Genomic DNA, 22,735 nt, shown 5'->3' with positions numbered 1-22,735 from the left:
ATTACAGCTTTTAGCTTTTACATGTATCACAAATTGTATTAATAATTAGGAAACCTAAACAAATAAAAAGTTATTTAATATTTTTGGTTCAATCTATTATTATTATTATTATTATTCTAAAAGAACACAATTACCAGTTTGGAATTGTAGATCTTTGAGGTCTTCAGATGTCTTAGTTGTAGACAGAACCCATGGCTTTTTACTTGAAGCTATAGCAAAAAGAAATGGAATTTACTGAAGATTTTTTAATTTTCAGAAGAAGAGACAGAAATAAGTTGTTGGCATACTTAAATGCATACAAGATCCTGCATAAAAAGCATATACTGAAGTGCCAGGTGGTGGCACACCTGGTTGAGAGCACATGTTACCATATGCAAAGACCCAGGTTTGAGCCCCCAGTACCCACCTGCAGTGGGAAAGCTTTGCAAGTGGTAAAGCAAGGCTGAAAGTGTCTCTTTGTCTATCTATTGCCCCTCCCCTTCTCAATTTCTGGCTGTCTCTATCCAATAAATACATAAAGATACAAAAATATTTCTTAAAAATAAAAAATGAATTTCAAAAAGCACATAATGATGTAATCAAGTCATTATATAAGAAGCATAAATTAATAAACATTATTCAGAGAATATATGATTAAGCAAGAGAGAAGAGTACATTATTAAGCAAGAGAGAGACCAGAATTAAGTGTCACATTCTCAACATTTTTAAGGACAGAAAACTGAGCAGGCTATCTGGAATTTAATGTATTTTTGCTGAATTTGTTAAAAATTTCATCAGAGTTTTGTTTAATAACTTGTTTGGCAAAGTTAATGGAATTCATTAATTCACCGAGGCTTGCTACTGAATTAAGAAACTACTGAATCAAGAAACTAATACCCTACTGAATTAAGAAATTACCACCCACATCTCAACACCAGATTGAAGGTATTGAATATTACCCAAGGTGCCCTCAGGTTTCTCAAAGGGGAAGGGTGTTTTTGCCTGAGGAAACTCCGGAAGTTTTTTTTGAGCTGTAAAGAAGCACATAAAATTGTTAAGACCTGAAGTGCAAATAACAGAAAACCTAGCAAAAACAACAAATACAAAAAGATAAATTATTTATGTTAAGTAAGAAATCATTAATAGTCTGTTTTGGAAACCAGGCAACAGCACACCTGGTTAAGCTCATATTACCATGTGTAGTGACTCCTGTTCAAGCCCCTGTTCCCCACCTATGTGTGTGTGTGTGTGTGTGTGTGTGTGTGTGTGTGTGTGTGTGGAAGCTTCACTTGTGTGAACCAAGTGCTACATGTGTCTATCTCTCTACCTCTCTATTTTGCCCTCACCTTCTCTCTGTCCTATAAAATAACGAAAAAAAAAAAAAAGAGAGAGAAAAGTGGCTGCTTGGAGTGGCAGATTCCAGGTGTAGGCACTGAGCCCCAGCAATAACCCTGGCGGCAATAAAAGAAAGAGTATATCTCATTTCTTTGGTTTACTACTGTATAATAAAGCTCATTTCCCCTTGTTTTTTATGATCAAGTCACTAATTTTAAGGAATTTAATATCCTCATTTCTTTAGCTATGTGTATGAGTGCTCTTACATATTTCACTTCTTCTTCTAGCGTTTGCCCTTCTTCCGTAGCCAGTCAACAGCGTCAGGTTGAGCCTGATGTCTGCTTGTTGCTGGCTTTGAAAGTGACTGGGATCCATGTGGATTCAGTCGGCTAGGAAGGATCGTCAGTTTCCCCAATAAATGGGTACTCACAGGATGCAACATATTTCACTGAAACTCAAAAAAAGCACTAGACATGTCTGACATGGAAAATATTCATTTAATATAAAAATAGAATTTTGGTAACTGCATGGCTTTCTAATTAAGTTACCTTGCCAATTTTTTTTATATTGCGCTCAAAGAAATTCTAAGAATTCCAGCAGTCTGCAGCAATATCATGACTAATCTCTATCGAGAGAAATGGTTGAGTAAAAACATCAGAAAAATGAATAAAATAGTTTGTTCTGTGATATGCCAAATTAAAGAATAAAATATCAAAATATTACCACCAAAAAGAAAAAAAAATAGCAATCAGAAGATTTGTAATAAAGATAGCCTCTTTAGGATCTTAAATTTTAAATTAATGACTTTATAAGTGATGAGTATGAGTTCTGAGAAGCATATAATAGCAGAAGTCACTTACAGTATAATTATAAGCAGGTATTATATTAGCCATGCATCTGTCCTTTTTTTTTTCTATGAGAATATAAATTTGAATAAGGACTTTTTAAAGCATGCATAAAACTTCCAAGGTAATAAAAAGTAGCATTAAATTATTTCTACCTAGAGTATTTAGTGGCAATTCAAATCTAGGTATTAGGATCAGTTTGTGATGTTTCTGGGGTCCTTTCACTGAGAACTACAATAATAAGGAAGAAGTAACTTCCTGAGTCAGAATTTGGCTCTGTGGCTTAACCGTGATAATATGAAAGATGCTCATTACACTAAGTGCACCAAAAAGTCAGTGCCTTTCATGGAAATAGTTGGTGATCCCTGGAAGAGTTTTAGATAGATGTTTATGAAGGCAAGCACACTGTCAAGTGCCATGGTCATAGTATCGCAAGTATAGAAGGGAATCCAAGCTGCTTCTTTCCTTCAGAAGAGAACAAGGTAAGTTAGATTCTCATGGACCAAGTGTCAGTTAGCATACATGACATATAATTATTATTAAAAAGCATTTTTAGGGATTATTCTCAAGTTTCCCGTGCACACCGTTTGGAGAAACCTATCTAAATAGAGAGCACAGGAGTCAAGATTTCCAGGTTTCCCGCAAACTCCAAGCTTTCTGTTTAAAAGGCTGGCATTCTCTTTCTTTATACCTAATAGAGTAACAAAGAAGGTCTGCAGTTAGCAAGTGGCATTCAGAGCTGCCTACAAATCAGTCCCCAATATTAAGGCATGTTATTAACTTGTCAGTGGAATTGTTCCAATAAGTACAGACTTTAACTACTGCCAGTAAGAGACAAAAGGAGTGGAGTTGAGGCATTAAGGTTAGTCTTTTGAGTGTTAGGAACTATTCTTTTCATTAAGAAACCAGAAGTTCTCAGAATTACCCAGTGTTGTTCCTGAAATGTCTAGAGCACTAGACACAGCGGATTTAGTGGTTCTTGGAATTGATTCAGGAGTCACTACAAGACAAAAACATAATTTTACAAATTAAAATGAAGCAGAGAAAGCTCATAAGAAACTTACTGCCACTTAGAATTAGTGAATGTTACTTATATAGACTATTTCTTTTTAAGTTCCTTGTTAAGAATTTTCTCTTAGGGCAGGCTGGGAGTATGGATCGACCTGTCAATGCCTATGTTCAGCAGGGAAGCAACTACAGAAGCCAGACCTTCTACCTTCTGCACCCACAATGACCTTGGGTCCATACTCACAGAGGGTTAAAGAATAGGAAAGCTAGCAAGGGAGGGGATGGAATATGGAGTTCTGGTGGTGGGAACTGTATGGAGTTATCCTCTTATCCTATGGTTTTGTCAGTGTTTCATTTTTATAAATAAAATTTTAAAAAGTTAGAAAAAAAAGAATTTTCTCTCAGGTACCTGAGCTGATACTAGTTACTAGTTCCAATTCTTCTTTTCTGAATTTGGTCTCCTTAATGAGTTCCAAAATGCATACTGAACAAACCTCCATTAAAAAACATCAGTTTAACAATATCCTTTATTTGTATACCTTCTTATCTTCATCTCCAGGATCTAGCAGTGTCAGGGTATTAGGAAAACATCTGATAAATGATCATTAAATGAATAAACAAACAGGCAAATAAAAATAACCTGGGAGAAAAAAAAACACTTAGCAAGATTTTCTTTCTTCCAAACTGCAATCAATATGCAAATATTGCAAGTATGCAGTGTGGAAATGGGATAAAATTATGATAAGGATTCACATGCTCAGAAATAGAGTTGTTCTAAATACCAGGTCAAAGGCAAAGAATATCACTGGAAAGTAGATTTTAAGAAATAACTGGGGGGGGGGGGGTCTGGCGGTGGCGCAGTGGGTTAAGCGCATGTGGCGCAAAGCACAGGGACCGGCGTAAGGATCCCAGTTCGAGCCCCCGGCTCCCCACCTGCAGGGGAGTCGCTTCACAGGCGGTGAAGCAGGTCTGCAGGTGTCTATCTTTCTCTCCCCTTCTCTGTCTTCCCCTCCTCTCTCCATTTCTCTCTGTCCTATCCAACAACGAATTGCGTCAACAAGGGCAATAATAATAACCACAACGAAGCTACAACAACAAGGGCAACAAAAGGGGGAAAAAAATGGCCTCCAGGAGCGGTGGATTCATGGTGCAGGCACCAAGCCCAGCAATAACCCTGGAGAAGGAAAAAAAAAAAAAAAAAGAAAGAACTGGGACTGTTGAGATACGGAATATACTGTGACCTAGATAACTTCAGAATTTTGCAGGCAAAATAACATAAAATACAGTAATACTGAATAATAATTCATGGAGCTTGATTAAGTGCTTCTGAAAAGGAAAACTTTAAGGGAGTTTTGGGAGAAAAATAAGTTATCTGTAGATCCTCTCAAAAGATACTATGTCAAGAAGAGAAAGTGTAGCTGGGAAAAAAAATGGGTAGAGATATTTGAAGCAGAAAAGGATGGAGTAATTTACTGGGTCATGTCTGTGTTGTTCTTTGTATTGACCTTTATATGATAATCTGAAAACTAAAAAGATTTCATTCAAATAGAGTATTCAGAATAACTCATCTATCTATACTTACTGCCAAGAAAGTAGGGGATAGAAAATTAATCTTAGAATCATATATTTCTTGCTCTGTCAAAATGATTTCTACTTGAAATAAAGTCAATTAACTTTATTTTTACTGCCATTTCCCCATTATATTTGAGGAGGCAGTTTAATGGTTTACAGTATGATTGTTGACACATGGGTATAGTTTCTTATCTCCCTGTAGTAGGTATCTGCAGAATATTCTCATCTTCCTTCCCCAATTTAGCACCTTTTTCATGATCATACAACAAGACTGTGAGGCCCTCTTAACTCTCTCCAATCCCCTTTTCACCAGTCTTGATCTCTTCAGGACCTGAATCCAAGAGTTTACTCCAGGTAAATTATCACTGGTATTTCAATCTGTGGCAATTTTAGAAACAAACAAACAAACAAACAAACAAAAATATCACACTCGTTTCATGCTACTTGGCTAAATGTGAATTTGGGGAGAAATTTCACCAGAGTTTGTTTCACCAAGTCCTGGATGAAGTGGTATTCTTCTGGCAAAAACTCTGAAGTTCAGAGGTTAATATGCCCAAGTGGGTTAGATCTGGGCAGCTCATCAGGGAAGAAATGATGAATGTTTGTTCATAATGGCAGATAAACTGGAGGCTAATACACACTTCATTTATCATTTGAATGGCATGTACGGAATAATTACATGTATCTACATTAAGATTGTTAATCTGCAAGACATATTTGCCACTAATTATTCCAGGATGATTTGAAAAATATCAAATTCTGAATTGGTTAGGGACAATGAAATTTAGCCAAGTTGTACACTAGTAAAAGTAAAGCAATGAAAAAAAGAAACTGATCTCCTATTTTCATAGAAAAGGAAAACACTGGGGTTTAGAGTGTTGTCTGGAAAACTGAGAAATGTTACACGTGTATAAACTACTGTATTTTACTGTCAATTGTAAACCATTAATCCCCCCAATAAAGAAAAAAGAAAAGAAACCTCTCTGGGAAAAAGAGCCAACAAATGGTGGAGGAGAGGTCTGAATCCAGATCTAACTGCCTCCAGAGACCTTTGTGTCATCTCAAGACCACATTGTCAAAGAGAAAATACAGTGAATGGAAAGTGCATTAAAATGGTGGTCAAACTCAGAAAGAAAAAAAAAAAAAGGAAAACACTAAATACGTAATATTGTATTTTAGTATAAAAATGTTCAGCATATGTCAGCTATGAAAATGATGAAGTCACCATCTTCACCTCATCTTGGATGAAGCTTGAAGGAATCATGTTAAGTGAGGTAAGCTAGAAAGAGAAGGATGAATATGGGGTGATTTCACTCATGGGCAGAACTTAAACAAGAACAGAAAAGAGAAACAAAGTATAACTTGGACTGAGTTTGTTGTATGGCACCAAAGCAAAGGACTTTGGTTTGGGGAGGGAGACGCTTTGAGGTCCCAGTACATGATGATGGAAAAGGATCCAAGCTAAGGGTGAGAGTGTTTTACAGACACTTATCATGGCAAGAGAGGAAACTGTACCCATTTGCCAAGAGCTGTACTATAAACCATTAACTTCCCAATAAAAGAGGCCAGAATTTTGAGGGAACAACTTTAACTTAGAAAACACAGCTTCTATCTCTCACATGATTGATTCAATAAGCCCATCTTGCTTGTATTTTTTTCCCCATGTATTTATTGGAGTAAGATCTATAACAGAATCTCCTATCATTTGGTGTTTGTGATCAAAATAAATTTCATATTGGTTCTTCACTGGAAAAAAGTAATTTTGCTAATTATTTTTTGAAAAGAAAAGACTCTTATCTCTCAAAGATAATAAAAGATTTCATTACCGGTTAGGGGATGAGCTAAGATTTTTTCTACTTCTGGTGTTTTAGATTCAGCAGGCAATGGCAAAGTTTCATTCTTAGCTAAAAGAGAAAGAGACAAACAATTTACTCCACTTCCTCACAATTTATTGACCCCAAATAATTTTTTTTTTCCAATCAAGTTCAAGTAGATTTTTTTTTTTATCATTTTAGATGCTTTACACAGTATTAACACCGATGGTATTCTCGAAGAGAACTAATCTTTTTTTTTTTTTTTTGCCCTTATTATTTTATTGTTGTAGTCGTTGTTGGATAGGACAGAGAGAAATGGAGAGAGGAAGGGAAGACAGAGGGGGAGAGAAAGATAGACACCTGCAGACCTGATTCACCGCCTGTGAAGCGACTCCCCTGCAGGTGGGGAACCAGGGCTCGAACCGGGATCCTTACACCGGTCCTTGGGCTTTGCTCCACGTGCGCTTAAACCGCTGTGCTACCGCCCAACTCCCCAAGTAGATTTTTTAAAAAAAAAAAATCCGTTCTCCCCATATCCTTTCCCACCAGTTAATTTACAGATTTATTGTGCATTTCTACCAGAGATTTGTAAATGTAGGAGAGTATTCAGAAAACCTTTCCAATATCTCCAGGTAATTTAAGGTCAAAACTGGCATTGAAATGAAGAAAAGAAAAAAAAAATACAGCAACCCAAGACCTGGATAGATCTTTTTTCTTTTATGTTTTTTAAAAATAATATTTATTATTAGTGATTTAACAAAGTAGTTTACAAAACTAAGATTTCAGGGGTATAGTTTCACACACACCCATCTCCAAAGTTTAGCACTTTCTTCTCCTGAACCACCACAGTTCTTACAAAGAGTAAAAGATAGCTTGGTTACTATCTTTCACTTGCTTTATTTATCTATAGTCCATGTAAAAGATAAAACTATCCAACAGTTGTCTTTTAATTCTTTTAGCTTAATCACCTCCAGTTACTTGGAGAAATCTGATTTAGAGAGTTTCAGGAGGGCACAGATAATAGTGCAAACACAATAATGTATATTAAAGTTCTTTTAATTAAAAAATTATTGAATAGAAATTTTCAGTATGTATGGTAACATGACTCTGAAATTACAGAAAAGAGAAATAACAGAAGAAACTAAGTTACTTGAGAATATTTGTGGTCTAAAAAACAGAAATGCATCATCATCTCCAGCTAAGTGAAATGAAGAAAGAGGTGAGTCAACTACCAGGTGATTTTGCTTATATGTGGAACATTGATGACTAAAATAAATGAATTAAAACACACACATACATTAAAAACCTTAACTTATCTCTTGGACTTTGTGAGAACTATGATGGTTCTAGGTGTTGTGTGTGTGGGGGGGGGGTAGAGTGGGGGGGGTGAGGTGGGCAGGGCATAGAACTTTGGTGGAGAGTGCGTTGACTTACAGCATTATTATTATTTTTTAATCAGAGCACTGTTCAGCTCTGGCTTATGGTGGTGCGGGGGGATTGAACCTGGAATTTTGGAGCCTCAGGCATGAGAGTCTGTTTGCATAACCATTATGCTATCTACCCTTCACCCAACTTATAGCATTTTAAGTGTGAAACTATATGTCTAGAATTTTATAGTTTTGTGAAATAATGTTAAGTCAATAACAAGGAAATAAAAATAATTTAGGTAAAGAATAAAATTACTTTTTTGTTCAGACCACATTCTAAAATATAAGTATTTTTTTCCAAACAAACTAGATTTCTGTGTCAGAACTTCCCTCAATGGTTAAGATATTCCATATTTAAAAATACACTTAGGAGTAACTTGGCTCAATTAATTAGCACAATAAATCAATGACATACATGTAGTATTCTGAAACAGTTCTGTGGCATAAAAGAATTCATTAATCTTTAAATACCCTGGATCATGTTAAGTTAAATGGATAACCATACAGTATTTATTTATTTATTTATTTATTTATTTTTCATGAATCTAGTTTTCCTCAACTTTGACACTGCTGACATTTCAAACTGGGTAAATGTTTGTTGTGGGAACCTGTGCTGTGTACAGTTAGAGCATCTCTGGCCTCTTGCTGCTGGATTCCAATAGCAATTTACAGCTGTGACAGATTACAGTGTTTCCAAACACTGCCAGAGATCTTCTAGAATTACCCCTTACTGAGAAGTAGAGATCCAATCTCATCTTTCAAAGTTATTAGATTTCATGACTTCTGAGGTTCACATCACTGGTATAAATGCCAGGTTTTTTTCTTTTTCAGTTTAAGACACAAAATATTTACTTATGATATGAACAGAGACAATTATAACAAACTCATCCTTTTCATATTAATATGAACAAGCCAATTTTCCATGTGTCTTATGTAAGCAGCCAATCAAGTCCTCCAAAGGACTATTTTCAGGAGAGACTTAAAAGGCTGGAAATAGCCACCACAAACACTGGTCAGCTGCCATTAACAGTCATGTATATGCTTTAGATACCTGTGCATATGGAGCTGCACAACATGGCTGTACAACAGGAATGCTTAATTTCATTGTTCACATTAATTTAGCAGAGCAACAAAGAGACTGCCGTGAGGGCTGAGTGCCAGTATACAGGAGAGAGGAAACCATTACCACATATAAAAACCTGGGTGCAAGTTCCTTGTCTCCATCTGCATGGGGGGAGGCTTCACACAAGAGTGAAGCAGTGCTACAGGTGTCTCTCTTTCTCTTTCTTCCCCCTCCCTATTTCTCTGTCCTATGGAAAGAAGAGAGGTAGGGAGGGGAACACCAGAGAAGGTGATGAAGGTAGGGCAAAGGGAGAGGGGGAGAGAGAGAGAAAGAGGAAATGCCAATGACTAATTAGAGTGGTAAAATCATTGGGCTCCAGAGTTAACCTTGCTGGTGAGAGAGAGAGACAGACAGACAGAGATTATGGGAATGAGAAAATGATACAGTTAAGTCTTTATGATGTACAGTAAAAATAAAAACTTCTTTTAGGCTTTTTCTGTGGGTTTATCAAAACATGGATTTATTAGGTACATTAAAACCACCATGGGGAAATAGAAAAAGATAAGTATGAGTCATTAGTCCTTAAACTTTGTTCATCAGTGTTCAGCTACAAAATATGCAGGCCCCGGAGGAATAGTATTGTGTGGACCCAGTGGAGAAGATAGACAGAACAACAACAGTGGAAAGGAGGCAAGAAGAGAGTCCCAAAAGCTGAACTTCCAACAGTGGCTTGCTTAAGTAATTTCTCATACCTACAATCCCTTGTGAATTTACTTATGTCTTTGTATGTTTTTGATGTCAGCTGTGTGCTAATTATGTTCCTTTCCCATAATTCCTTTTGCTCATAGTAAGTGATCCCAACAACAATAAACTTTATTTTAAATAAATTGTACCAATGTTTTTGTCTTTTGTAGTCAGAACTTTTAAAAAAATATTTATTTATTCCCTTTTGTTGCCCTTGTTGTTTTATTGTTGTAGTTATTATTGATATCATTGTTGTTGGACAGGAGAGAGAAATGGAAAGAGAAGGGGAAGACAGAGAGGGGGAGAGAGACACCTGCAGACCTGCTTCACTGCTTGTGAAGCGATTCCCCTGCAGGTGGGGAACCGGGACTCAAACCCGGGTCCTTAAACCGGTCCTTGTGCTTTGTACCACGTGCACTTAACCCGCTGCCCTACTACCGGACTCCATAGTCAAAAATTTTAAGACTATTTTCTTTCTCTCTCTCTCTCTTTCTTTCTCTCTTTCTCTCTTTTTTTTAATTTGGGATTAATAGTAGGTTACTAGACTATAAAATTACAGTGTATGGTTCCACACCACCCCCACCACCAAACTTCTGTGTCCCCATTCTCCCACATCCCAAAGGTAACCATCATAGTTCTCTTAAGTCTTACAGTTATCTTGCTTCTGTTTCCCCCCTCAAGTTCATGTGTATAAGTTCTCTAGATTTCAGAGTGGGACCACCCATTTTCATCTCTTACTTCTTATTTTGCTAATTATAATCACCTACAGTTCTGTCCATTTTGCCCCAAAGGATACAAAAAGATATACTTATTTTCATGGCCAAGACAGAGACACATTCTGAATAGCTCTCAATTTTGGCATATGATGTGCTCAAGATTGAACCTGGGACCTCTCTAGCCTCAGACATGCAAGTCTTGTGCATTACTGCTGTACTATTCCCTTGGTCCTAATGCTATGAGATTCTTTGCTTTAGTTCCTTGTATTAAAAATAGGTAATCACAATTATCTAAAATTAGATAGTTAATGAAGAAAAATGGTAAATTAGTTTCCCAAGAAACATTTGTATTCTTTTACACATCAATAAATTGTTTAAGGGCATACTGTGTTTATAAATGTGGCATTTCAGGCATTAAAGAAATTGTTAGATGGGGAAGATATTTACTTTTTTTTTAATATTTATTTTATTTATTTATTCCCTTTTGTTGCCCTTGTTGTTTTATTGTTGTAGTTATTATTGTTGTTGTCGTTGTTGGATAGGACAGAGAGAAATGGAGAGAGGAGGGGAAGACAGAGAGGAGGAGAGAAAGATAGACACCTGCAGACCTGCTTCACCGCCTGTGAAGCGACTCCCCTGCAGGTGGGGAGCCGGGGTTCGAACCGGGATCCTTATGCCGGTCCTTGTGCTTTGCGCCACCTGCGCTTAACCCGCTGCGCTACAGCCCGACTCCCGGGGAAGATATTTAAATAGCAATCTCTGTGTGAACCCAGGAGCATTCATCGAAGCCTCCTATGTAAAATAGTAGTCTTGACAACAGCAAAATAAAAGGCCATCAGAATATGACCTAGAACCCAGGAAATTCCTTTTCCTCTCTGGTTCTGCACCTTTCTCCAACACAGTTGTTTCCTTTCATTTCTGGCAGGCAAAGTCTTGCCTTTGGCAAACTCTTTGCATGTCCCTAGGAGATTGCATGTAATCCTAGCTTTCTTGTTTATTTCTCTCATTATGTGTTCAACATGTGTTCTTAGAAAAAAGCTATTAATTTCTTGATGTTCTATGATGGGCCCTATTGGAATGAGGATATTTTTTAGGATTTACCTCTTCAAAAATAAAACTTTTCCAGACTGCACTGATAAATAACTTCATAAAAGTTTGTTTCTTTTTTTTGGTAGTGTAAAGAGTTATTCATGCTCATGCTATTTTTGTAAATAAACGTAGACTGTGGTGCAATTTTTCAGATAGTTTGATAAAATAGCAATTCTGATGGGTGGGACTGAATTTATTAGATGCATTCAAATATACTGTCAGTCTCTTCAATACTTAAGAAATCTATTATGTATTAAATGTGAGATAATAAAAGTTAGAGAATATATTTACTGTTTGCCTTGATTCATTATTAAAATCATATTGAGTCTTAAAGTTTTGATAAATTACAACAGAAAACAAAAACAAAGCAAAACAACACACTGTTTAATGGTCTAAGTTAACAAAACCAAAAAGACTGAATACAAAGGTAGAGTGTGTGTTACACTTTGCAAAAAGCAAAATATTTAGGAAATATCAAGACCATCCACAGAGAAAGAAAACATCTTCCAGTTCAAAACTGATAGCAGTGCTCTGGGACAAAAACTAACCATTTTCAGTCTCAAAAATTGAAAATCTTGGCAGAGTGTTTAGAGATCTAGTCAGTTAAAAATGTCTGGTTCCTTTTATCTTCTGTCAAGCCTTTCCTAGGCATGGGGTAAGGTATACAGGTTCTGGTTAGAGAATAAGGGAATCCAAAAGTCCTGAGCTCTAAATTCAAGTACAGCTTTAATGAGGGAATCCGTTTGCTTCTTGGCAGTGGAACATTTAAGTGATGTGCAATGGATTCAATAGCCAAAATGGCACTGATTGGGTTTAGTGGACAAGTTAAAGAGAAATGATGCTGAGTCATTGTCCACATTCTTGAGGGAACTCACTCCTGGACTAACAGGATCTGAATATTTCATAGCAAAAAAATTAAGTATTGCAAAAATTCGCAAATACTGATTTACCAATATTTTACGCCTCAGTAGTATGGTGATGGGTAAATTTGGACATAGAAAGTCTACGTCTGCCAATGTGCTATCCTAACTACTCAAAGCTTCTTTCCTCCTTTGTCCCTGAAGCTCTCAGATTAGTAGCTGAGAAGAACTTAAAAGTTAGTATTTTTAAACCATAACTAATTGTCTAGCATCAAAAAAAAAAAAAAAAGAAAAAAATTCTAATCATAGATTCGGACAATCCACTTATCCAAAGTTAAGGCTCTAAACAAAACATGTATCTAGCTCATTAGTTATATTTTTCAATTTTTTTTTAAACTAAATAGCATGACACTGTGCTGCCAGAACTTCTGAACATCTCCAAATGTTCTTATTCCCAAAGAATTGGAAAAAATTAAAACATTAAAATGTGATACATAATGAAATTTCATGTCAGGAACCATCTATAAGAAGGTTTCCACAGATAAGTGCTCTTTATAACAGGATGTGGCAAACCACAATATTTTACTGATTTAAAAAATATTTTTCTGTCTTATTGTTTTTCCTTCTCTCTTTTACATTCTTCTCAAAGAGAAAGCATTGACTTAAGACGAGGTCCTCACAACGAAAGAGAAAGTCTGAGGTCCCACTATGGTCTCGGGTTAGTGAGACCCACCATCATGGTTCCCAACAACATGCAATTCTGACATGGAGTAATACTTACTAAACATTTGATGTCTAAATGTTGCTAACACACTACCATGTGCATGAACCTGGGTTCAAGCCCCTGGTTCCCCATCAGAGTTGGGGAGAGTTTCCCAAATGGTGAAGCAGTGCTACAGGTGTCTCTCTCTTTCCCTATTTCTCCTTCCCTCTCAATTTCTCTCTGCCATATCAAATAAAAGAGGGAAAAAACAAGGAATAAAGGACCACCAGGAGCGGTGGATTCTCTGTGCTGGTGTCAAACTCCTATGTCAACCCTGGTGGCAATAATAAAAAATAAATAAATAAAACGTTGCTAAACAAAGGCTTGTTTTTGCATTTATACGATTTTAAACTAGAATTGTAAATATTAACATTTTTAGTGCCTAGTTCAGTGAAAATAGTCTACATTTCTAAGTCATGTTCAATTTTCAAACCATGCCAACTCCTTTCATATATATCAATAGTCCAAGACATTCTCCAGTCTTTAAAGGGATGGCTCCCAAAGTATGGCTCCTTGACCAATACCATCAATATCACCTGGGGACTAGTTACAAATGCAAAGTCTCAGGTTCTACTCAGACATACTGAATCAGTAACTCTGGGGTGGACTTGGCAGTCAGCGTTCACAAATGCTTCGAGTACGCTGGTATTCCACCACGTTTGAGATCTGGTACTTTATAGAGAGAACTCAAGAGCCTGATCTGATACTCAAGTACAGCAACTAACTTAGTCCAGTTACTACACAACCATGATTTTCCCAAGGTCCATTGAAGGGTTTTGCTTCAAATTCTAGTTTTTTTCCTAACACAAATAATATTTGAGTTTTTCTAAACATAGAAAGTAATAATGATCTCAAGTAAATAATAACTCTAATAACCTGACTTTTATATACTAGTTATCACTGGTAATTTATATAAATGGTAATTTATATAATTATAAATATAATTTATAAGATTGACAAAGCTACATAAATGTGTTTATTTTAGATCATTTGATACAGGTACACTTATTTCATAGATGTATTTCCTTATCAGCGTGATTTACATGAATATGTTCAATAGTCCAATCTCCCTGCCCTTGTGTTGTCCTCACTTTCACTGTCATAAAAAATTGAACATCTTAACCACTTTTAAGTGTACACACCATTTGTTCTAAGTACATTCATAATGTTAGGTAGCCATTATCACACCTATCTTCTGGATTCTCTCTTCATCTTGTGAAACTTAAATTCTGTACCCATTGAACAAAAACTCCTGATTGCCCCTTTGCTTCCAGCTTCTGGAATATGTCACTCTATCTTCTGTTTATACATACTTCACTACTCTAATGACCCCATGTAAGTGGATCCTATTCTATCTTTGTGACTGACTTTTCATTTAGCATTAAGGGTTGATTCACACTGTAGCATTAGTCAGAATTCCCTTCGCTTTTATGGCTGAATAATGTTCCTTTGTGTATCTATGTGCCATTCTGCATATTTTCCCACCTGTCTTTAGCACTTGAGTTGTTTCTATGCTTTAGTCATTGCGACTAACACCGCTATGAAAATAAGTTTAGTGTTTTTGGCCACTAGACAACCTGTTTTCAACTTTTTGGGGTATATACTTAAAAGTTGAATCATATGGCAGTTGGCAATTCCATTTTTAATTTTTTTCAGGCATCATCACACAGCTTTCCACTGTATCACACCATTTCATATTAAGAGTATATGTTCCTTTCCTTCAACCATTACCTTGTAATCTACAAAAAGTTCATTTACAAGACTCCCTGGGTAGCTCAAGAACAGGAGTGACGGTACCCAGTATTGCAAAGTTCAAATGCAGAAATTTGCTGCTTACCTAGTTGTGTCTTGATTGCATCAGAAATATCATACATCATGGATGTGGGAAGTTTTATGGTGGTTTCATTAAGACCTGGAATAACAAGGTGGACTGCAAAGAAATAGAGGTAAATAAGAACATGTGTGCCAATATAAAGCAAAACTCAGGGTATCAGACTGTATCTATTTGATAAGACAGTTGTTTCAGGGATTCAGTCTCACACCACACAGAATATGTGCTGCACACCTCACTCACTGAAGTGTTTCACCACCACTGGAGGACACAGCACCTCCAGTCCCCTTTCAACCTGTTTCTACCTTCCCAGTTGGCATCCTCAGATGTGCTGCTACAGACCAAGGGTTTACTAACATTTGTTTTTATTTTCCTAAGTTATGCCAGAGATCAGGTCCACAGACCCATGCATGTGTGACATATATTCTAGTGCTGAGCCACCTCCCTGGCCCAGTATTTCTTTCTTTTTTTTTTTTTCATGCATTTATGAGAGAGACAGACCAAAGCATTTCTCCATCATACGTGGAGTTCCACTTGTTTCTGTCATTGTTGCACTCTTATGAGGTGCTGGAGGGAAAACCAAATCAATCAGATTTGCTGAGCCACCTCCTCAGCCCTAATAGTGATTTTTAAAAATGGCAACAACCCTTCAGGTCAGGTAGGATGGATCATCACTCTCACTAGACAGGAGCTAGCTCTGTTTCATGACAGAGGCCACATCTCTGGCCCCTAACCTGGAAAGGACACAAGTCAGGAAGCTAAACAAAGAAAGGATATGAGCCAATGGCAATTTAACAGACCTGCTTACAGTTCATAATTCTGTAAGGACCCAAACATTTTTAAAGCCTTATTTGTTTAAGTGTAGATTTCAAGATAGACTCACCTAGTATTGTCCCTCCAAAAGGAGTCTTATCTGGATATTTAGTTGAAGCCCTATGAGTAACATTCTGAATCACTGTTGAAATACAAGGGAAGATTATGATTAAAAAAAGAAGAAAGTAGTAAAAAAAAAAATCTAACAATGTGAAGCTACCTCCACTGTGGAAACACTGATTTAACTTCATTAATAGAAAACAACTCATTTAACTGGCCATACAGAGAGAGAGAGAGAGAGAGAGAGAGAGAGAAATGGAGAAAAAAATGACTAGATAGTAGATAGTATCTCAACATCCATGCTTTAACTTATAAAAGGTTATTACTTTCATAAAGTGCTCCATTCTAAATAGCTCAAAATTTCCTTCCTTAGCTCCACTTCCCAAAGTCTACCCAATGTAAAGATCTTACAAAATGAGACAATTACTCAGGAACTAAAAATTGCAAAATGTGTATTATCAGGGCAAAGAATATTTGAATAGTTCCAAATCTAAAAGACCCTGTTTTGAGAATACATTTCGGGCATTTTAAGTATCCTGTCTCTAAAGAAACATTTTTGAATTAACAGAGTCTTTTAAATAATTTGAATAGTTAGAAGTCAAAACAACTGGATACTGAAATGAAATAAGATATTTATTCATAAAACATGGCCATCTTCACTTTCCCTAAGTGACCTTTACATCAGTTTTTTTATTCTTTATCCAAACAGCCTATTAACTGTATGCTTCTGAACATGATTTCCTTCATGTAAGCTAAACCCTGACCAAACACACACATATTAAATTGATTTTTAAACTGAATACTTATCCCACTCAAGAAATTTGTTCAAGACATAGTCTATTGGTAGAAGAGTTAAAATTAACTATTAATTTCTGGTTTTTCCAGTCTTTTTATGAAAAAATCAATAATCGTAAAATTGAGAAAGTAGCTGCTATTATCTCAATTAAAAGCATATTCAAAAGTATATTAATGTAGTTCTAGCAGAAAAGATTCATAAAACTTACCTTGCTTGATTATTGTTACTGGTATTATCTTCCTTGGGACATAAGATGGCTAAAAAAAAAAAAGGAGAACGTTTTTTTATTGAGGGATTAAAGGTTTACAGTGTAGTCTTTTTTTTTCTTACCACTCCCATCACCAAAGGTCTCACCCCCACCCTCATACCACTATAGTTCTTCCACAAGCTCAGATAGAGGTTAACATTTTTTCACATTTGTATGTTCAATTCTCTGTTCTGCATATGAGTGAAACCATCCTGTAGTTGTCTTTTACCTCCTTGTTTCGCTAAGCATGATCTTCTCCAATTCCATCTACTTTATCTCAAAGGACACAGTAGTATCTTTTTTTTATTGCTGAATAATACTCTGTTGACTTCTTTAAGTTTTTTAAAATATTTATTCATTTCCTTTTGTTACCCTTATTTTATTGTTGTAGCTATTGATGTCATCATTGTTGGATAGGACAAAGAGAAATGAAGAGAGGAGGGGAAGAGAAAGAGGAAGAGAGAAAGATAGACACCTGTAGACCTGCTTCACTGCTTGTGAAGTGACTCCCCTGCAGGTGGGGAGCCAGGGGCTTGAACCCGGATCCTTATGCCAGTCCTTGCACTTTGCACCACCTGCGCTTAACCCACTGCGCTACCGCCCGACTCCTGACTTAAGTTTTGGTTATTGGGAATAATGTCACTATATGCATGAGGAGATATATATATGTGTGTGTGTGTGTATATATATATAAAGGGATATATATATATATCCCTTTGAATCAGTGTTATACCTTTTTGGGTAAATGCCTAAGAGTGGAATTTCTGGATCATTAGGTATTTCCATTTTTATTTGTTTATGGCTTCTCCATAGTGACTACATATTCTCCATAGTGACTACATCAATTTGTACTCCTACCAGCAATGTAATAGAGTTAATCTCTCCACATCCTCTCCAACACTTATCTTCTCTTGTTTTATTGATGAAGCCCATTCTCCCAGGTGTGGGGTGGAATCTCAGTGTGGTTTTAATATGCATTCCTCTAATAAGTGAATTGGAGCGCTTCTGTGTATGTCTCTGGGCCATGTGTATCTCTTCTTTAAAGAGTTGTCTATTCATATCTTCTGCCCACTATTTTTATTGGGCTATTTTTCTTTTTGCTGCACTGTATGAGTTCTTTATAGATATTTGATATCAACCACTTGTCTGGGAAGTTAGCTTTTGGATTTGAGTTAGCTTAAAAAATAAGTCAATGAACAATAACTAGTCCTTTCTTGTCTTCAATAAAGTCTCCCATGACAAAGGTTTGAGAGCTGCTGGAAAGCTCTATTGTACATGCATCTGCCTCTAATTTATTAAACTCATTAAGCTTTCCCCATAAATGTCCAAAGGTTTGAGAGAAGCCGCTTCTTCAGACTCTGTAATTTACTGAGAACCAGGAAAGAAACTAAATCCTTTGATGAAAGAAAGACTAGTTTATTTGCTCTTCAGCTGAGATGTGACCTAGCCAAATTCTGCTTTCACATTTCCTCATGAAAAAGATGTTAAGCTATACATTTTTTAAAAATAAACAATAAGTGATGTTGGCCAGTTACTTGAACATACTGAATTACTGCTGCCACAGATAACACAACCACTAGGCATTTTTCGACACCCAACATTTATTTGTCTAAGAAAACAGACTCAGCTACTCTACCTCCAAAGCCTGTTCTCTTAATCATTCTGCACATACTTACGCACAAAGGGTGTCAGAAATATAAGGGCTGGTCCTAGAATATGTATACTCTTCCTCCCCCAACCCGAAATTATCTCAGAAGATTCAAAAGTTTTATTAAGAAAATTTATTGTTTTCCTTAATTCATCTAATAACGAAACAAATTATCAACAGTTGTTGCCTTGTGATATGCATTCTTTGAAAATACTTATGATGAATATTACATTAGTAGAATGCAACTCTCAGAGATTCAAGACAAAATATGTCATGGAGTGACTTAAACTAGGGAAAGGATTATTATTTGCTTTAAAGTGAGGTCATCACTGACATAACTGCAACGCAGTCAAGGGAGAAACAAGTGACAGGTTAATAGAAGGACAACATCACAGGGAGATGAGAAATTGTACCCACACGTCAACAATTGAACCACTAACTGGCCCTCTTTAATAAAATGTTATAAAAGAGGGCAACAAGTATGTGAGGATATATCTCTCTCTGAGTGAAAAGGACATAAAAATATGATGTTTTGATGCTTGATTTAACCTGTATGCATGACATAAATATTAGAAGTACCTGGTCTATTGACAGACTAGTATTTACTTGAAGGAGATTCTTATCACAGAGGAATTTATAATTGTGAGCAAGAGACTTGCCAACATGCAAACACATTAATGAGTGATTTGCCCATAATACCAACACTAAACTTACTGTTCTCTATTTTACTTCTCATATTAAGGTTCTTATGTTTAAAAACTACAAAACAAATTTACTATTAGTAGATTACTTTTTTAAAGGAATACTTTTCTGTCCCCCAATACTACCACATATTTGAAAGTAGGAACTCTGGAAAGTGGTTATGTCATTCACGGATAAAATTATCGCTCTTGTGAGTCAGGCGGTAGCACAGCAGCTTAAGCGCATGTGGCATGAAGCGCAAGGACTGGCGTAAGGATCCCAGTTCAAGCCCCTGGCCCCCCTCCTGCAGGGGAGTCACTTCACAGGCGGTGAAGCAGGTCTGCAGGTGTCTGTCTTTCTCTCCCCGTCTTTCCCTCTTCTTTCATTTCTCTCTGTCCTATCTAATGACGACGACATTGATGACAACAATAATAATAACTACAATAACAATAAAAAGACAACAAGGGCAACAAAAGGTAAAATAAATAAATATAAAAATTAAAAAAAATTATCACTCTTATAAACAGAGAATCTAGAAAGCTCCCTCCACACTACTGCAATCAAGGAAATAGTGAGAAGATGAACATCTAGGAGTCATGAAGGGATATTTTACTAGATACCAACTCTGCCACTGACTTGCTCTTGGATTTCTCTGGATCCAGAACCATTAGAAATGAATGGATGTTTGTTAGGCCACTCTATATGACAGGTTTTTTAAAAATGGTAATGCCACTGGACTAAGCCACTGAGCAATGTTCTCCTTAGTAATCTAGCCCAAGGACCAAAGATGCAGATTATCAGTTATGTGTAAGGATGCTATTATTGCAATGTCAAAGAACCTCAGCAGTTGGGAGCAGAGGGTTTTTTATAATTATGGTTCAAATTGTTGACACTTGTTTAATAAAGTGGAAAAATTAAAATATAAACAAATGATTATACATTTATGTTTTAGATGCACAAAAAGTTGTCAACAAAATTATTTTGGAGGGCCAGGCAGTGCACATAATACAATACACAAAGACCTGAGTTCAACCCCCTGGTCCCCATCAGGGGGAAAAGCTTCATGAGTGGTGAAGAAGGGCTGCAGGTGTCTCTCTCCCTCTCTTTCTCCCTATCCTCTCAATTTCTCTCTGTCTCTATCCAATAATAAGTAAATAAATAAAAATTAAAAAAACTATTTTGGTTAATAGAGGGCAAGGGGAATGGGTGAAGGAGTGAAGGAGCACAGGAAGCAAGTGTGGTCGAGTTGTACACACACACACACACACACACACGTGTGTGTGTGTGTGAACCTATGTTCCTGAAATCTGACAATTTTGTGAATCAGTGTTAAACAATAACAAATTTAAAATTGCAAAAAGCTTTGGATTCAATCTGATTTTTCATCTTGACTGTATAACAGGAGCTGAGCAAATTGAGGCAGGTGTTGGGGTGCGTTAAAGCAGAGGGAAAGGAGAGACACAGCTCTGCTTCACCATCCATACAGCGTCTTTGTGCTGTGTGCATATGCCCAAGCCCAGTCTCGCAACTGCAGGCTGTGTCTTCTGTCAAGGGAGTTGTCTTTTACATTTAAAACTTTAAGTACCCAGCCCTCCCCAGCAAAAGAGCTGCCAGAACAAAGGCTCTATGACATCTCACAGTTTTAAACGCCCGCCAAGACTATCAATGGCCACACGGAAGCAACTTGCAAGAGGAGCTTCATCATCTTCCCAGGTGCTAATAACCACTTATGCCACAGCTGTGGCTACAGCTCCATTTTTTTTTTAATGGCTTCTCCACTGTTTACCTCATGAGTCCTGCAACTCAGTGCACATTTTGCAGAATGTGAGGTTTTGCAGAATGTGAGGTTTTGCAGACACATCACAAAATACACCTTGCTTTGTTGGTTGCCTTTAAAGTGCACTATCCAATTTTTAAAAAAATTCCTTTGCTGTAATTATTTGCTTTAAACAAACATGTTTTTTGACAAGGACAAATGGGAACCATTCCATGCTTTACATGAATGGAACAAAGTTTCTCTTTGAGTTCTTAACCCGGGTACAAACCAGTGTTCTGAGATGATGATGACAAGACTATATGTACAATATGTACTGCCAAAAAAGTAAGGAAATCATTTAGCTGCAGAATCCAATTCTTTCTGGACCAATAATTTCCTGCTTCTCGAATCTGCAGTTCAAACATGCAACAAGACTGGAGCAATGAATAAGTCACTGACGCTGGAGGTAGACTTTCAAAAGGTATGAGAAAAGTCCTCCTGTTTCCGATATTTATGTCAAAGGCTCTAAAAGCCCAAACAAGAAAACTATACTGTTATTTCTTTTTCTGGGTAAATGTATTACCTGATTTCCTCAGAAAATAGAATACTGTGTTAATTTTTAAGTTAGCAATGTTTAACCAACTACCAAGCAATTTTATTTAGCTTAACCTTTCCTTGCTATCCCAAACCTTCCCATAATGAACACGAGTGAGGACAGGAGGTTCTGTACAGTTGGTGTGGAGGTAAGGAGTGAGGCAATTAATAGTGCTACAAGCTGTTGGTTGGCGTGGGCTCAGCACAACAAAGGGGTCCACTAGCCAGCCACTAACCAGCAGCTTGTTTTCACAGGCTATTTCCCTGTTGATTCTCCTTTATAACTTGCTGACTTCTGTTTCTGCTACAACCTTCCATTACTACACTTCCTTCCTCTTCCTTTCTTTCCTCTCACCTGTATTTATTAATTTAAAAACATTTACTGAAAAAATGATTATGCTGAGAAATAATATTTCCCTCCATTCCAGAAGACAGTTTTTTTAAAAATAAAAGTTTTGTGATAATCTGTCTCTTAAGAAGTCAGATTGTGGCTGAAAGCATTAAGATGTAAAACATAGTAAATTGTTTAATAATCAGGAACCTAGAGGTAAGAGTAGAACAGGTGAAATTTTGGTTCTTCATTATGGAAGAAGCTAGGAAGTCTATTGGGGAAAGAGATATGTAACTCTGGTGGTGGGAATTGAATTATATGGAATTGTACTCCTCTTATCCCACAATCTTGCTAATCATCATTAAATCACTAATTAAAGAAAAAGAAATGTAAAAAAAATAAATAAGTCAGGTTGTCTTGTAAACACCCATCACAGGGAGAAGAAAATTTTACCACTGTGTCAACAACTGTACTATAAACCATTAGCTTCCTTCAATAAAATAATTTTTAAAAACTTGGGTTGTACTATACCTAACTTTAAGCAGGGTGACTGGCTAAAGAAACTCATTTTGTTCTGGGGATAGTATAGCTGAGTATTTAGCTCATGAGATTCAATGGGGTAAGAGCCTGAAGTGGTAAAAGAAAATGCCCCTGTAGACAAACTTTGCTTTCTCCATCTTGGTTAGAGAAAATATGCTTATCTACAAATAACTACTACAGGGGCCAGTTGGTGGCATACCCAGCTGGGTGAATGTTATAATGT

At 36.6% G+C, this 22,735-nt stretch overlaps 1 protein-coding gene across 20 annotated transcripts in view; it reads right to left on the bottom strand.

The window, feature by feature from the left end:
- Positions 1-22,735, bottom strand: part of ABI3BP (ABI family member 3 binding protein) — a 234,530-nt gene that overhangs the window by 104,173 nt on the left and 107,622 nt on the right. For 19 of the 20 annotated variants that reach the window (XM_060198467.1, XM_060198449.1, XM_060198451.1 and 16 more), the window contains exons 7-13: positions 16,924-16,972; positions 15,930-16,001; positions 15,053-15,145; positions 6,566-6,643; positions 3,085-3,159; positions 939-1,010; positions 135-209 (exon numbers count right to left, since the gene is read on the bottom strand). In XM_060198467.1, the coding sequence (XP_060054450.1) occupies positions 135-209; positions 939-1,010; positions 3,085-3,159; positions 6,566-6,643; positions 15,053-15,145; positions 15,930-16,001; positions 16,924-16,972 (514 nt within the window). The remainder of the gene's footprint in view (positions 1-134; positions 210-938; positions 1,011-3,084; positions 3,160-6,565; positions 6,644-15,052; positions 15,146-15,929; positions 16,002-16,923; positions 16,973-22,735) is intronic. The other variant, XM_060198457.1, reaches the window with a different exon arrangement.

Source organism: Erinaceus europaeus, chromosome 9, assembly GCF_950295315.1.
Source record: "Erinaceus europaeus chromosome 9, mEriEur2.1, whole genome shotgun sequence".
NCBI lineage: Eukaryota > Metazoa > Chordata > Mammalia > Eulipotyphla > Erinaceidae > Erinaceus > Erinaceus europaeus.
This window is presented reverse-complemented; position numbering and strand designations above follow the sequence as displayed.